General features: G+C 32.9%; 1 protein-coding gene across 5 annotated transcripts in view; it reads left to right on the plus strand.

The window, feature by feature from the left end:
- FOXP2 (forkhead box P2) overlaps positions 1–18103 on the plus strand; it is a 355837-nt gene that overhangs the window by 286834 nt on the left and 50900 nt on the right. For 3 of the 5 annotated variants that reach the window (XM_036246291.1, XM_036246293.1, XM_036246295.1), the window contains 4 exons: positions 2816–2953; positions 4289–4486; positions 6036–6213; positions 17089–17302. In XM_036246291.1, coding sequence (XP_036102184.1) covers positions 2816–2953; positions 4289–4486; positions 6036–6213; positions 17089–17302 — 728 coding nt within the window. Of the gene's footprint in view, positions 1–2815; positions 2954–4288; positions 4487–6014; positions 6214–17088; positions 17303–18103 lie in introns of all 5 variants that reach the window. The other 2 variants (XM_036246294.1, XM_036246292.1) reach the window with 2 other exon arrangements.

The raw sequence follows: 18103 nt of genomic DNA on the forward strand, positions 1-18103 counted from the left end.
CTCATCTTTCTACATATCTTATGTTTATGTACTGTGAGTTATAGATGGCAGTGTCATAGGTGGTAGGCCAGAATCTGCTTAAAATTTACTGAACATCACATTACATGTGATCCGTATGATTTTAGGATGGCAGTAATGTGGTTATTTTTATGCCATAAACTTTTAATTTCAAGGAAAATACAAACTATTTATCATTTAAAAAATAATTATCCAACCATAGCAAAAAAGGGAAAACAATCTCTAAAGAATGCAAAGGTAAAAAAAAAAAAAAAAAAAAAAACTTGCTTAAATTTACTTACACACCAAATAACTCACAATAGCAACAAGTTATAGGATAATATTAACTGTATAAGCTGAAACCTGACTCTAAACTTGAAGTGCATGCCTTTATTCATAAAACTTTTCTTATAAAGTGCATATGTTATCAGTTGCACAAAGTACTTTTAGTTATAGATATAGAGATAAGTAAAAACAATATGCTAAAAGTGATAAGGAGCTGTTAGGTGAGAGAAGTGTGGCAAGTTTCTTATCACAATAAATTTTATAGAAGGTATGTATGTATCTAGATGTGTATATCTATATAGCTATCTGCATATATGTAATATCTATCTACCTACCTATCAGAAGATTGGCAACCTTTTTTTTTTTAAGTCGTCACCTGAGGATGTTTTCCCATTTATCTTCAGATAGAGCAGGAGGGAGGGAGCGAGGAAGAGAGAGAGAGAAACATCGATTGGTTGCCTCCTGTATGACCCCAGCCAGGGCCAGGACAAACTGCAACCAAGGCACATGCCCTTAGCCAAAATCAAACCCTGGACTCTGCTTCATGGGCTCACACTCTAACCACTGAGCCAAGCTAGCCAGGGCAATTAGCAGCCTTTTTTGAAGTTTAATATATCTGTCATTCTCTGTCCCTTGATTTCAGTTTGATTCTTTGTTGTTTGGAGAGAGTATAACGTAAATGATTACAGAAAGAAAGGTCATTTTTATAGATAGATACTTGTTTTCCAAGATGCTTGTTTTAACCATTCTATATGTTTATCAAAGAGCAAACACTTAAGTAAACGGACAATTAAGTGTTTAAACAACTAAACAGGTGGACTACCTTTTGGGTGAATTAATTTTACAGAATGTATTTCAGAATGCCTTGCATTATGATAAATTCAAACACAGTAACCTATAAATATGTCAGTGTGTTCTTTAAAAATCCAAAAATATGGGGAGGGAGGGGGAGAAGGGAATCAGTGGGGGGGGGGGAGGAGAAACATCTGTAACAAAAATTAATTAATTAATTTTAAAAAATCCAAAAATATTTTTGGGAATTACTTTTGAATTTCTTTCTGTTATAATGTAATTATTTTTCTTCCACAAAATTGGATCTACTTAATTCAAATTTCCAGATACCAACAGGAAATAAAAAAGACATAGCTCTTTCTTAGTATTAAATATGAAGATTTTTTTTCTTGAGAGAGGACTTAATTCACCCTGAACTTTTATTTTTTCTTCTAATTTCTTTTTTATTATTAATTTCTCCTTTCTTTATAACATACAATGCAGACTTAAAAATTGTGAATTACATTTGAAGAGACTATTAAAATAAATTATGAGCCATGTCTTTTAATCTTTTTCTCTTTTCAAAGACACATGTTGTCCCAATAATTTGTTCTAAAGTATTATTTATATAAATACTTTATTTTATTTATAGTAAGAGTGAATTGTTTTTTCTAGGAAAGAAATTGATTGTTTTTTCAAAGGTTGCAAAATTGGCAAGTTGACATGCCAGTTGGTACTACAATTAATGCCTTCAAATAGTGCAACTGCCTTGGAACTTAGCATATACCTCAGACTTATGCAAGGTTTTTCTGATTACCTCTCCTGTCATTATTTTCCTCTCTCTCCACATCCTTGTCTCTTTCTCAATTACTTTCTCTCTAGTTTTTCCTTACTCTCTATTTTTCTTGTTTCCTCTCTCCCCTGTTTCTTTCTTTCCCTCTGTATTTCCTTTTCTTTTTTGACTCTTTAATTCTCAAATCATTGAAGAGAAAGAAAATGGTAGAAAGAACATTTTAAGCAAAATACTTTTTTTTCAGTTTAATGAAAAATCTTTGAGTAAATTTTAGATTTCTGGGCTTCTTGGTGTAAGTTTAGTTAGCTTGAAATAAAATTTTTAAAGAAGCTGTGATTTCTTCTTTGAGAGGATTTATGTAGCAGTTTTCTAGGATATATACCATAGATGAGTTACTACATATACTCATGTAGTAATATGTGTTATAATATATATTTTTCTAGTACTATTATATATTTTATTTATATATGAAATTTTGAAGATGGTGATTATTTTTTATGAGTAAACACATTCTAATACATTATTTTTACTAGCTTTGATAACATATTTATAAGCATATTATTTCCTATTTAATCTTTATTATTTACTTTAATCATACCTTTAAACCATTTCAAAAAGCTTTCATTTATAGCACTCAGACTGAAGATGATCGATTATGATATACTGAGATAACTGACTTGTAATTGTTTATTTTTAACTATGCTAGTAAAAGCTCAAATACCTTAGTATAATATATTAGAGGTGTGGAACATAAAAATAGAATCATATGAAATCTGATACATCTAGAAAGCTAGTGTAAAAAAAACAGTGGTACTAAATATTATTATTAAATAATTATATAATATAACAAATATTGCATATAATTATCAGTCACCATCAATAAGGAATTTATTAGAGATGACATACAGCTGTGAAATATGTTAACAGACATTAGTTGTGACCACATTTTCTCTTTCTCTCTCTGTCTAGGTACCTGTGTCAGTGGCCATGATGACTCCCCAGGTAATTACCCCTCAGCAAATGCAGCAGATCCTTCAGCAGCAAGTCCTGTCTCCTCAGCAGCTCCAAGCCCTTCTCCAGCAGCAGCAGGCGGTCATGCTGCAGCAGGTAATGTGGGTTACCTGCTTTGGTGTTCTAGCATGGCACAGAATATGCCCCATGTTCAAAACATCATGGGCATATTTGACAATTTATTTGAAGGGACAACCTATCAGCATTGCTGGAACATAAATGTAATGTTTTAATTGCAGAGCTGCATAAGAACATTTAGATCCCTTGGTCTTTTTAGATTCATTAAAGTGTAAAATAAGAGCAAAGAGATGTGTAATTTCAACATGGAATTATTTAAATATCCAAATGCTTAGGTACATTTGCTTTGTAGACTTGCCAATAAACGGGCAAAGAGACTTATAGATAAGTGTTACTTTTAAAACTCCTAACACTTTAGCACTCTTTTTAGTTCATGTAAGTATGAAATTTGAACTGGCCATTTTGTTACAGTAAGGAAAATAACATCCCAATTTTTTTGTCAAAAATATATCCTTTGTTTAGGAAGAGAAGTATCTACTTATGAGAACAAAATTAAACAGCTAAGCCACCAGCTCATAAAATTTATCTTTAAAAAAAAAAAAAAACTAGCCAGGCTGGTGTGGCTCATGGTTTGAGTGTCGACCCACGTACTAAGAGGTTGCCAGTTCAATTCCTAGTCAGGTTACATGCCCAGGTTCTGGGCCCAATCCCCAGTGGGGGGTGTGCAGGAGGTGGCCAACTGATGTTCTCTCTTGTTAATGTTTCTGTCTCTCCCTCTCCCTTCCTCTCTCTAAAAATCAATAAAGAAAAAATATTTAAAAATAACAAAACTAATATATATATCATTGGAACCCTAAGTGTATATAAAGTGGACTTTATGTTATTGATTTACTTATCATAGAGAATCTTGTGCTTTACCTAGATTTTTATATATTTAATTACTTTGTTATCTTCTATGATGATGACCACAGGCCAGTTGCTTATATTTCTGTCTGACATACTTCTGTACATCTGATGGATTAAAATTTTTTTCCATTCATAACTGAACAACCTGATTCTCTATAGCTATGTATTTGGGTCTTATAAATGGTAGACTATAATCTATTTTTATATGCTATTGGGAATTCAGATTTCATGATTCAGGGTATTTATTTGGCCTTGGCCCTTTAGAATATAGATTTGTATACCCTTCAGTTTAGGATTGTTTTGGATTCTGGGTTGGAAGATTTCAGAGCTGCCTTGGGAAAACATGTATATAGCTCCGTCTCCTTAAATCCAATGTATATTTTTTGTTGCTCTTGTGAGACAAATCTTAATGGACACTCTACTGTATGCCAGTCTAGAAGAGTTTAGGATATTTTTAATACATGAAACTTTTGCCCTTATTTATTAAAGTCAAAATGGTTTATTCAGCAACAACTACAAGAATTTTACAAGAAACAGCAAGAGCAGTTACATCTTCAGCTTTTGCAGCAGCAGCAACAACAACAACAGCAGCAGCAACAACAGCAGCAGCAACAGCAACAGCAACAACAGCAACAGCAGCAGCAGCAACAGCAGCAGCAGCAGCAGCAGCAACAACAACAACATCCTGGAAAGCAAGCTAAAGAGGTAAGATCTGGACACTCATTAGTATAGAAGAGTATGAGGTTGGGAAGGGCTTTGAGGTGAGAGTGGTCTCAGATCTTCTTATCACAAGACTTTTGCTGTCAAAGATGCATTATCATACATTTTTACTGAGCATAATAACAGTGACAGCACTGTCCTGCTGTCCTTTTTTTTAATTGCTTGGAACTTGAGAGTTCTAATCGATTGCTGCTGTTGTCTAATGTTCACTAATGAATCAGTGTACAAAGAGTAAGGTGTGTGGTGGACAAAGTACAGATTACCTTGTATTTATAGAAAATTTAAATTGGTGAGGGAACCATATTTTTCTTAGTGCTGTAGCTCAGAGAATATGCATGCAAATTTGGCCAATTGTTGGGTGTTGGGGGACTAGGGGAGAAACTGGTCGAGCACAGATTTCAAAGTCACAAACCTCTGATTAATGAACTGCTACTGTAGGTTTGGAGTAGCAAGTAGAAAGTTACAGTTTGATATGCTCATAAATCAAACTGACAAGCTGGCTTCTCTGGCCTAGCTTGCACTTGTCAGCAAACTGCATCAAATATAAACATAATACAAACAAAACATGTTGAAGTAGTTAAATTGATCAGCAGGTATCAGAGCCGTTGTCTTCAAGCTGCCATTATGCAAACGTCCAGGAAACAGTTTTGACCTCCCGAGGCTTTGATTCTGTTTGGATTTGTGAATAGAATTTCAGACAGCCATCAAGTACAGAATAGAAATTGCTCCCTTATTTCTCTGGAGGCTTTGGGCAATCCACATGACTTGCTCCATTATGCAGTCTGTTTTCCAGTGAGCGCATCAGAAGTTTCTTTTCCCCAAACTAAAAAGAAAAGGTCTTCCACAGCAGCTTGTCTTTCTCTGAAGTTTGACTTCCTTCTCATACCCTTCTGAGGCCAAAGAACTAGAGTTTGTATTGTGATGCCTCACAAAATTGGAAGTTATACTTTACCTTATAATAAGGACACTTTTTTAGCCTTGAACATAATTCAGCCTTTAATATATTCCAACAAGAGAGGAGAGAGAGGAAGAAAGAGAGCTAACAGGTCTATCTTGTGAAGGTTACATCCCAGTTTACTAATAGATCACTAGAGACCATATTCATGGACTTCTGCAGATCGAAGTTATTCTGTTGGAAAAAAAAAAAAGAGAGAGAGAGAGAGAGTGAGTGTGTGTGTGTGTATTGTTGAACTTAACTGTTTCTATAAACTGTTATTCTTTTAGTCTTGTTAAATTTGCTATCATCTACAATAACCCAATATATATATTTTTTATATCTGAACCTTTGTTATGTATTTTCACTAGATTTTGCCCCATGCTCTTAATACAAGTTCATTGGTTCTCTACTGCAGTGTAATATCTGAAAGAAAGGCAAGTAAAAATCTAGAACTTGCATATATTCTGCTCTTGAAAACTTAACAAGTAATGAGAGGAGTGTGCATTTCTCTCTATGAGATCTGTTTGTGCATACCATGTTCTCAGCTATTGACTGGGCTGCGTTTTCTGACAGCAGCAGCAGCAGCAGCAGCAGCAGCAGCAGCAGCAGCAGCAGCAGCAGCAGCAGTTGGCAGCTCAGCAGCTTGTCTTCCAGCAGCAGCTTCTCCAGATGCAACAACTCCAGCAGCAGCAACATCTGCTCAGCCTTCAGCGTCAGGGACTCATTTCCATTCCACCTGGCCAGGCAGCACTTCCTGTCCAGTCGCTGCCTCAAGGTACATACAAAATGTGGTGCACACTTCATTTGTAATGTTGCACTTTCTACCATTTTATGGCCTGTCTACTTTATACCTTGAGAATTTTGTTTTTATGACCTTCGGGTTTATTATTTAACACAATTAACATGGTTGCATTACATTGTTTTGAGACTCAGAAATTTTACTATACCCTGCCTTCAAGTGTATTGTTAGATATTAAATGTGCATCTATTAGTCACATGGCAGAAAATAATTTATAGGGACAACACAATTCAAGCACTATTAAACACACACTGAAAATCTGGAGGAAACAGGATTAGTGGTAAGGCTAACAACACTCCATTTAACATAAATGAGCTGAGTTTTGTGGACAACTGATCAGAAAAAGAAAGAATTTCCTAATCTTCATGGTAAAACCTCCACATATAAAAGAGAAGCTTTATGTATTTCTACAAAGCACATTTCTAGCTATGCTGTGTGGGATCTCATCATATATTGTGTGATCAGACTGATCCTATTTTTTCTAAAATAATGTTACCTATGCACATATTGTAAATTATAGCTTTAAAAAGCTGTCAACTGTATTATTTGTTTTTATAAGAAAATTTTGGATGTACTTTGATAATACAATAACACTATAAAATAATAGAATACCATATAATAATAAAGTTGTATATATTTATCCTTTGACTCCTAACTTTTTGGAAATGGAAGGAGTTCTCGATTTAAAAAAAAAAACAAAAAACAATAGTAAACAAAATGATTCCTTCCTTATGTGCTAAAATTCTTGATACAGGTAATTAGAAATCATATATTGTTAAACTTTGTAATAGCATATGCTAATTTGCATTAGGATTTTGTTAGAACAAACTTTAATCTCAATGAACTTTATTTTTAGTTCATTGTATTTGTTACATGGGGATCACATTGTAGCAGTATTTGCTGTACGTTTTTCTCACTCAAGGATATGCTGAAGAAAATAAAAAACAATTAAATATACAAAAATTAAAATTAGGCAAATAAAAGTCTTTAAAGTGTACATAATCATTGTTTTTGCCATGAGAGATTAAAATAATATGGTAAATGTTTTTTTCTTTATTTATCAAATTACTGTTTTTTTGGATTGTTTTTCCTAGAATTTCCTCTTTCACTTGACTTCAGATCCTTTAATCCACCTGATCTTCTAATTCAATTCTAGGAAATCAACAAAGTTTAAATAGTGAAAGAAAAGGAAGGCAATAAACCCACTTTTCTGTGTCACTCCTAAGAGAATTGGAATGAATCATGGTGTCACCATAGCAATGAATGTTCTATTAACAAATTAATTGTTCTTTAGAAAAATAAATACAATTTGAGGATGAATGAAGAAATTAAGGTTAAAACAAGAAAGAAGTTTATAAATTAATTCAGTGTAAACATGGATATCCACTAAATAAGAGGCAAAAAATATTATCTTATTAAATTTTTTCAGTAAAAATTAAAGTATGTATTTAGGATCTAATTTTATGAAAATCTCCTCAATAGAGATGTATGATCTACCATGATTTTGTTTGACTAAAAACATTCAAGCAAACATTTCAAGGAAGTTTAAAATAGATGTTCATAGAAACAAAATGTAACTTATTTGAAATATATTTATTAAACTATATTTTTCCAAAACAAGCATAAAAAATATCTTTCTGAACAAAGCAATTTATTATGATATAACCATTGTAATAGGTTTCAAATGAAAGTTATTCTCTCATCTCTAAGCTTGCTTTAGATAGAATTATCTTTTTTCCCTGTTATTTATTTGTTGACTGAGCTGTGAGATAAAACACACAGGATAGAGAACATTGAGAAAAAGGAAGTAAATCTGAAAAGATATCGGTTTGAGCAGAAAATTTGTATTTTAAACAAAAAAGATAAAAATCATTATCATGTTTTTTACTGTTTAGATGAGCAGGTCTGAAAATTTTCATTGTTGAGACATATCAGCCAAACACAGTCAGACTGTCATAACAAGAGACAGTAAGTAAAAGACATGACTTCATAGCCCTATGCTGGAATCCCAAAATTAAAGTGCGGGAAAGTAAAGAAATATTTGTTAGATAATGTAAGCCCTGAATAATTTCTGTCTTAGTTATTGGTTATTTCAGATAAAAAATATTTTAAATATTTTATTTATAGTTTCCCAGTGCACTTTGCACCAGGTTTTGTTTGGTTGCCTGATTAGCCATGAATAAAAGTCATATGAAAACTAAGTAGGATTAATGTGTATGATAATGTTTTCATTACATTCTTGAAAATATGTCATGTTTGAAGTATTTATCCTCATGATTTAATACAACTTCCTTGGGCTGTTTTTGAATTTAAAACTTTTTAAAACTATATAAAAAATATGAGTATGAGACTCAGATAATTTTAAAAAGAGTAGGAGAAATACCCACATTTTTCTTTATATTTTAAAATAATGCAATGTATTTTACCATTTCAAAGTAAATTATTTTAAATATGAAACATTTAAAGACATCATGAGTATTACTATAATAATGAATTTTAATGTAAAGCATGCAATTAGATTATTTCTATGTGTATAGAGTGACTGTAGATATACAGAAATAAAATAAAAAAGATGGATTTATAAATCAATCTCAAATAAAAATACTGAATATAAAGCTATTTCTTACCTAGATAGCACAGTATTTATATTAACTTGTAATTATTCAGGGACACATTTTCATTTACTATGGGTTAGAAAATAGGTAACTATTGTGCATATACTTTAAATTTTGATGTTTATCACATAAAGTAGAAGTCATTATATCCCAATATACAATATATTCACAGATTTACTATGATTACAGGGAATAAAATATATTTAGTAAAAACTCCACTTCATTCCAACTTTTTACATATTTTTGAACTTGTAAAAGTTATTTAAAACATAACATTTTCATTACCAATCTGAAAGACAAAACAGGTAATGCTGGCTATCAAGCCAACACTGTTTTGAACTAATACTTTGTAGAACTAGAACAGCTTGGAATCAGAGAATTGTTGAATAATAAAGAACATAAAATATTTTGAAATAATATATAATAATGTCATTTATGCTGAGTTAGCAATGTGCTGAAGTCTGTCTTTGGTATGAGTGTTTAGCCAAAATCAGTTATTTGGCTTTCACTTCATCCTCTGCATATGGAAATCTAAATAGCCAGATGCCTATTTCTACACCACTGCTGGCATCTTTGATTTTTTTTACTAATCTATAGTCATGTGCTTGCATAGATTACCATTATATAATCGGGGTAACAACACCAGTAATATGAACAATGCATGTCATGCAGAATTATTGCTACCATCATAATATTGCCTTTCAAATACCAGTAAGCCTTCTATTTGTAATTTGGAAGGAAAATTTGGGGGAGGGAGGGGGGTTGTATGCTGAAACTCCATCAGTGAGCAGAAGTATAAATTTACATTTATTTACTCAGGTATAAAACTTAGCAAAGTTACCTGTAAATGCTGCTAATATGTATAAAACTAACTTATAAATTATTAAATACATTGCAAAATATTAAAGTTTGTTGAGTTAGTTTTTGAGAAAATGTAAAAAATATAGAAAGGCAAAAATTAAATTATATTAATTGTTTTAGAATTGTTTAATGAGATAGCATGCATAATTTCATTTAGGCCATGAGACTTGAAAAAAAACTTGTTTGTTAATTCTTTATGTCTTGAAGGAAGACTAAAAAGTAGAATGTCAACTTAACCACATTAAAATTTTGTTATGATAAAAACTAAGAAATGATTGTTTTATAATAGAATTTCAAACTTTAAAAATGCAACCTGTGAAAATTTTAGTATTAAAATCATAGGAGTAATTTTTAAAATGTCAAATGTATTCCTGTATCTCAGAAGTTCCTTTTTTGGTGGCTATATGTGCTCTTGGTCTCAATTTCAGCCAAATAGTGATTTTTACTTCTTATAATTCAGCATTTGGACAAAATGTGTATCTGGTGCTCCTTTATTAAACATATATTTTAATGATGGGCATAATACCTACAGGTTATAGTAGGCCCTTAGTTAAATATAAAACAATAATGTGTTAGATTTGGCACATTATATATGAACAAATAGATCTCTGAAAGGTAGCCCAGAAGCCGGAGTAATGGTTGCTTCTGAGGAGGAGAACCGAAGACCCAGAGGTCAGGACTGGTAGGGAAATTTAAGTTTGCAATGTATACCATTTTCTGTGATTCAATTATTTCAACCATTTGTATATACTAGTCTTTCAAAATTTAAAACTTAATATAAAAAAATTATGTGATACTATTTCAATAATTCAAATTAGTATATCAAATTGGTTCAATAAAATATATGGGTGATAAAAATACTTCTATCAGAATTTGTTTTCATTACTTCTAATTTAAATAACCCTAAAAAATAAGCAGAGTACTAATAAATAAGAGAATTAAAAATTTACAGTGGACTTACTTTTCACCATAATATGTAAAATATATTAATTTAATATTGGAAACTAGTTATTGGACACAGAAAATGAAAGAACATTAAAAGAACCTTTTATTTCTTAATGTGCAAGAACTGCCAATGTAATTTTTACTAATAAGTAACATCACTGAAATTTTTAAACCTTGTGTGCCCCAAACATGTATAATCTAGATATGAATTATGAAATTTTAATTCTTAGCATAGGGCATGGCACCTAATTATTACTCCACAAACTCCGGTTCCAAAATTAAAGAATTATTATTTAATTGCTTTATCTATAGTATTATATACAATTTGGTTAGAAATTTATTTCTTGATTAATTCACCTCCTGGAAGAACAGACACTTTAATGCTTATTTGTAGTACTAGCATTGAACAAGAACAAGCCCAAGTCGTCATCAAAAAGTAGAATATGGTTTCTTAATTTCATGTGGTCATAATTATGAAACTTTTTACCACTAGTATGTATACAACCCTGAAATAAGTTATTAAGTTTACTATTTTTTTATGATGGTCCAGTCCAGTGATGCCCAGATTATGCTTGCCACTACACTGGTGTTCTGGCCAAGTGAACAACTCTTTTAAGTAATATTCATTGAAGTTTCACTTACTAAAGGCATTCAGTGAAGAAAACAGAAAAAAATCTCTGCCAACATAAAACTTACATTTTAGTGTAGAAGACAGACAAGAAACATTAAGTAAAATACATAGTGGTAGTGCTAAGAAGAACATTTTTAAACTAAGGATAGGAAGAAGTAAAGTAGAAATAAGAAATGGAGGAATTGGACTTATACACAGGGTGGCCAGGGAAGAAGTCTTGGGAAGAGGATATGTGAATAACGACTGAAAACTGTGAGGGAGCTCTGCATGCATTAGCTCTAGAGCAAGTCACTTGACTTTTCTGTTCCTCAATGTCATCTCTAAAATGGGGATAATAATAACAACAACAACAAAGACAATAGTGGTTTGGGGTATTAGGTTAGTCACTTAGAAAAGTGACTGGTGTGTCAGAAGCACTATATAAGTATCTGTTAAATAAAAAACAAAGATGAAAAACCTAGTAGTGGAGTAAGTTGGAGTCAGAGGGGCTGTTTAAACAAAGCTTAGTTTTTAACTTGTAAGCACTGAGAAATTTATTAAGGTTATAAATAGGCAGCCTGCAATCCAAGGAAGGGGCCCTGCTGAAGATCACCTGATGAATCCTAAGCCTATACCTAGTACTTAATATTAAAATAATTGAGTTTATTAGGTTTTTTATTTTCTTCAACTACATTTGTAAAATACTGAGTTAAAAAAGGGACTCAAGTGTTCTTTGTTCCAAGACATTTCAGAACTGTTTTATATGCTAACATGAATCAGGACAGTCCTGAGTGCTTAAGACACAGAGGCCGCAGACCTCCTAGATCTCTCAGATTGATAGTGTTTAGATGAGTACTGTTCCATGGAGCACAGTGTGGGAAATTCGGAGCTTCGTATATTACTGCCAGAAAAGTAACTTAAATTATTTCTTGCAAATCATTAAAACTTTAAAACTCACACAACTTTCAAAATCAATTTTGTACAAATTTGATTGGCTAGTTGTTCCATTTTTATAGTTTTATAGCCATAGAAAAGAACCAAGCAAATTGTACATGTGAGAATTTTGTCTCAAGCAATTTGGTCCTACAACCAGAAAATATGATTTATTTGGTGTGAGCTTGGTGGGGGCATTAGAAGTTTTGAGATATCCCCAAATGATTTCTACTATGCAGACACTTTGGGGAACCACTCCTGCTAATAGAAATCTCTTTTTGATATGATCTATTCTCTGCCTTTTACCCATAATATTTAGAAAAAATGTCCTCCTTCTTTTAATTAAGAATCATTACTTGGATAGTGAATGGTTATTTATTCATCAAATGTTTATGTGCTTGGTATCTGTGGTCATATCATTGTGATATTATGTTGATACTATTAATTTTCAATTCAAATGATTAGTAAAATGGAAATCTGCTTTTATAAGGTAAGTGGATACTTAGGTTAACTTAATTATTAATAAAATCTAAAATCTAAATTATTAATAACATCTTTCACTGATATAGTCTCTAACATCTAAGAGTCTTTAGCAAGATATACAATTTTATTAGCCACTTAATCTATTAGAATCAACACATACAGTTTATAATTCTTTAGACATTGGCCTTAGAGAATAGTGATGCTTATAAATTGTAGGCCCTTTAAGAGCCATCGAACTTCCATGTGAAAACCAATATGTCTTTGAGAACTGTATGCTTTTGTTAAATGCAACAATATCAGCTGATTATTGAGCACATACAAGGCACTGTTCTAGGCACCGGGGATAAACCAGTAAAATAAGAAATTCCTATTATTTTTTGTTTGTTTGTTAATCCTCACTCAAGTATATTTTTTCCATTGATTTTTTTAGACAGAGTGGAAGGGAGGAAGGGAGAGAGATAAACATTGATGTGAGAGAACCACATCGATTTGCTGTCTCCTGTATGGGGATGGAACCTGCCACCTAGTTACCAGTTACGTGCCCTTGATGTTGAATTGAACCTGAGACCATTAGGGCTACAGGCCGACACTCTAACTGCTGAGCCATACTGTCCAGGGGAAAAAATTTATATTCTTATAAAGCTTGAACTGCAATGAAGGGAGACTGATGATAAATTAAAAAATAATAATATTAATAATAAGTATTACAGCTTCAGAGACTGGTAAACACTCAAAAGAAAAATAAAGTAGGGTAAGGTCATAGAGAATGATAGAAGGCAGGGTGGCAAGAGGCAGTGATTGACAATGTGGTCAAAACTTATGAGGGGGTGATGCTTGAACCATTCAGGAGTGGTGAACCTTTTCTCTGCCAAGAGCCATTTGGATATTTATAAATAATTTGTAGGCCATACAAAATTATCAACTTAAAAATTAGCCTGCTATATTTAGTCAGCCTAATTTGGTGAGGCATGCGATGTTAGCTGGTACTGATTTTGCAGCCCTATGCAGCCCATTGGCCAGAACTTCTCCACTCCTGAAGGGAGGGAGAAAGCCATGGGAACATCTGCAACCAGAGTGGCCCAAGCTATGGGAACAGCCAGAGCAATAGCTGGTAAGGTAGCAAGTTTTGATACATTTGAGGAGCAGCAGAAGGCTAGTGTAACAGAATGAAATAGGGAGAGAGGAGAGAATGTCAGAGAGGCAGGAAAGAGCCAGGTGATAAATGCCAGTACCTCATAGGCCCTAATAAGGTGTTTTTGTTTGTTTATTTGTTTTTTCTAAGTGTTCTGGAAAGCCACTGGAGAGTTTGCCTGGGAAGTGATATGGCCTAATTTACATGTAAAGAGATACATTTTGTCTGTGTTATGGAGTGAATTATATGAAGTCAAGGTAAAAAGCAGGAAGACAGGAAGCTATAGCAGTGGTCCAGGCAAGAGTTGATGGTGAAGCAGAGAGACAGCAGGAATGATGGTGGAAGTTTTGATGCAGAAGTCATGTTGATGCTATCACAAAAAAGGATTTTGCTACTTGATTTTGGCCTTTTGGACACCTAACACATATAGGCAAGTAAATCAAAAAGTTACAATCAGAAAAGTTTTATAACCCATGGTTGAAGCTAGAATTAAATTTTTATATAGAAATTAGTTCTTATGTAATAAAAATAACTTATTCTATTAAGCCATTCTTTTTTTTTTTTTTTTTTCTAGAAGAAAAATATCTTTTAACAACTTTGAAACCTGAGATCCTATTTTTTTTCTTTAGTCTCTGGCTGTCTTAAAATCCTGAGGAGCCAGAATCACCTAAATAATAACTTTCATTAAACCTATTCATATGAAATAGTGATGGGCATAACAATTTAAAGTCACCACTATAATGAGTAATTTGACCAGAAGTTATGGTTGGAGCAGTGAGAATTCTTTGTTTGGTCTACTTACCACTATGTCTAGATCACTGATTCTTCCAATTGCAGGGCAAGGGGTGAGAGGGCTAATTCTTCTCACCATCATATTCTGTTACCTTTCCCCACTGTCCCTTGCATATTCCATCCCACTTCATTCCTACATACTTCTTGATCAATCAGCATCACTGTATCATCTAATATAGATATTTGTTGGGTTGTGGGAGAGCAGAGTGGTTTGATTGGCAATTCCATTGTTCTATTAGATGTTAAACATGGTAAACAACAACAACAACAACAACAACAGCAAAGATTTAGGAGCCATAGGCTATTATGTTTACATTCTGTCCACTAATTCTGAGCTTAGTGATTTAGGGCAACATATTTTATCTATATGAGCTTCCACCTCCTCACCTATAAAATGTAATGATTTCAGCATGGAACAGACAAATCTCAGAGGGTAGGGGGTGGGGGCAGGAAGATAGTAACCAAAGAACTTATATGCATATATGCATAACTCATGGAAAGAGACAATAGTGCTGTGAAGGCCTGGGCTGGGAGGGGTGGGGCAGGGGGATGGAGTAGGGTGGAAGAGGTCATTGGGGAAAAAAAGGGAGTACGTCTGTAATGCTTTCAATAATAAAGATAAATGAAATGAAAAAATGTAATGATTTCTAACTTTAAATGAGGTTAATTTAGATTATGAATGTAAAACACCAGAATACAGTAGATGCTCAATAAATAATAGCAATTATAATTACAACTACATTTCCCCAGAAGTTTTCATATTTTTAATATAATATTTTAACAGCAAAAACATTTAGTCAGACTGCCTGGATTTAAAACACAGCTTTACTGCTCTGAACTGTTTGGCTCAGCAGTTAGAGCGTCGGCCCATGGACCAAAGGGTCGCAGGTTCACTTCCAGTCAAGGGCACATACCTTTGTTGCAGTTCGATCCCTGGCTCTGGATGGTGCCCTGTGGGAGGCAACCAATTGGTGTATCTCTCTCACATCAATGTTTTTCTCTCTTTCCCTCCTTCTCACTCTATCTGAAAATCAATTGAAAAGTGCCCTTGGGTAAGGATTAAAAAAACAACAACACAGTTTTACTGCGTATAAGATTTGTGACCTTGTATATAATTTTGAACCTCGCTCCCACTTTGTTTTCTTAGCCATAATTGGTTAAAATGAAAATAGCAGGGTGAAAGGTAAAGGGGGTCAAATTTATGATGATGACAGGAGATTTGATTCTGGGGGGTAAATACACAATGAAATATACACATGATGTATCATACAATTGGACACCTGAAACCTATATAATTTTATTAACCAATGTCACTCCAATAAATTTAGTGAAGAAAAGTTTGAAAAGTCAACTCCATTGGATTTTAGTGAGGATTAAAGAACATAAGGTATATAAAGACTATATGAAAGCACAATACTTGGCACATGTAAGTACTATTTTATAAGTCAAATACTGTAAACAATAGTCTTTCAATTACTTGTTTGAAAATTACAGATAGCCCTGGCCGATTCGGCTCAGAAGTTAGAGTGTTGGCCCATTGACCAGAGAGGCCCAGGTTTGGTTCCTGCTAAGGGCATGTACCTTGGTTGCAGTTTGTCTCCAGCCCCCAGTAGGGGTCGTGTGGGTGGCAACCTCTTGATGTGTCTCTCTGGCAATCAATGTTTATCTCTCTCTCTTCCTCCCTCTCTCCCACTCTATCGCAAGATTAATGCAAAAATGTCCTTGGGTGAGGATTAAAAAAGAAAAAAAAAAAAGGAAAATTACAAATAAAAGTATAAGAATTGTGCCTTGCTTTTATATTTTCATTCTTCATAAATCAGGTTAATTTGCATAATCTTAACCAGGGAGTTGTTTAAAATGACTAGTGGATTTATTCTATCAGTCATAAAGTAAAGCATAAGTTTATATATTACCTGTTTAATCAATCCCTGTAGTAAGCATAGTATCTTAATTAGGACCTCAAATTGAAATCCAAATATTTCACTTCAGATTTACAAAAATGAAATATCAAAATAACCTGATTAATTGTCAAATACAGTTTTATTTTGAATTGAGTTTATTGTTTTTTCCTGACATTTTTGTTAACTCTCCTTACATCATGTTTTATTTTAATTTCTTTTGATATGTCTTATTTTCAAATCTCTTTCTCTTTCACTTTCTCGCTAATAAAAACTTAATACAATAAGTAAAACCTACTGTTAAAAGTTGAATAGTTTAATTTTTAAATATAATTTGCCAGATTTTTTAAATTAATTCTTAATATTATTCTGAATTCTATTATTCTCAATACTATTCCCAAATTGCTAGTCTTCAGCAATTCAAGAGAAAAGCTGTGGTGCTGATAGTGTATAAAGTCACTTATTATTGTTTTAATTATGATGTAACATCACTTTTATTAATCAATACAGTAATAACTCTAATTTCATTATGTGAATGAACTTCACCTTGTTATATTAGTGGCTCTTTTTTTAATTTTATAGCTGGTTTAAGTCCTGCCGAGATTCAGCAGTTATGGAAAGAAGTGACTGGAGTTCACAGTATGGAAGACAATGGCATTAAACATGGAGGGCTAGACCTCACTACTAACAATTCCTCCTTGACTACCTCCTCCACTACTTCCAAAGTGTCACCCCCAATAACCCATCATTCCATAGTGAACGGACAGTCTTCAGTTCTAAATACAAGGCGAGACAGGTAAATCTCATAAGATTTATTCTATATTTATCTATCACCAAATTTTACTTTCACTGTTGATAAAACTGAAAATTATGATTTGTATTCAACAAAGGGAAAATGTGTAAAACAGAAAATTAAATGGAAATCTTTAGATTATTTATCTTACATATTATATTTTATTACAAAAAGCAGTTCAAATAGTAGCAGTTTATGGTTATAGTAGTAATTTGCCTGAAATAAAAGTTATTTTTAATAATTATATGTGGAATTATTGTGTTGGTATATTTTTATGACTAAGATGCTGTGATTAACCTGAATGCCACAAGAACATTTTACCATTTTTTAACTTAACCAGTTTCACACATAAACTAAGGAATCAGGAGAGAGAGAAAAAAAATATATATATATATATATATATATACACACACACATAAATATATATTTATATATATTTATATATATGATGGAATTATAAATATGTTAAAAATAAATTTATGCCCTGGCCGGTTTGGCTCGGCGGTTAGAGCGTCGGCCTGCGGTCCTGAGAGACCAGGGTTCGGTTCCCGCTAAGGGAGCGTACCTCGGTTGCAGTTTGTCCCCGGCCCTGGTCGGTTGTGCGGGTGGCAGCCACTCAATGTGTTCCTTTCACATCAATGTTTCTCTCTCTCTCTCTCTCTGTTCCTCTCTCTCCCTCCCACTCTACCTGAACAAAAGATGGAAAAATGTCCTCAGGTGAGGATAAAAAAAATAAAATAAAAAATAAATAAATTTATGGTGATAACTTGCTGAATAAATTTGACTCACAATTCATAATTTTTT

The sequence above is a fragment of the Molossus molossus genome, unplaced genomic scaffold (genome assembly GCF_014108415.1).
Source record: "Molossus molossus isolate mMolMol1 unplaced genomic scaffold, mMolMol1.p scaffold_m16_p_7, whole genome shotgun sequence".
In the NCBI taxonomy this organism is placed as follows: domain Eukaryota; kingdom Metazoa; phylum Chordata; class Mammalia; order Chiroptera; family Molossidae; genus Molossus; species Molossus molossus.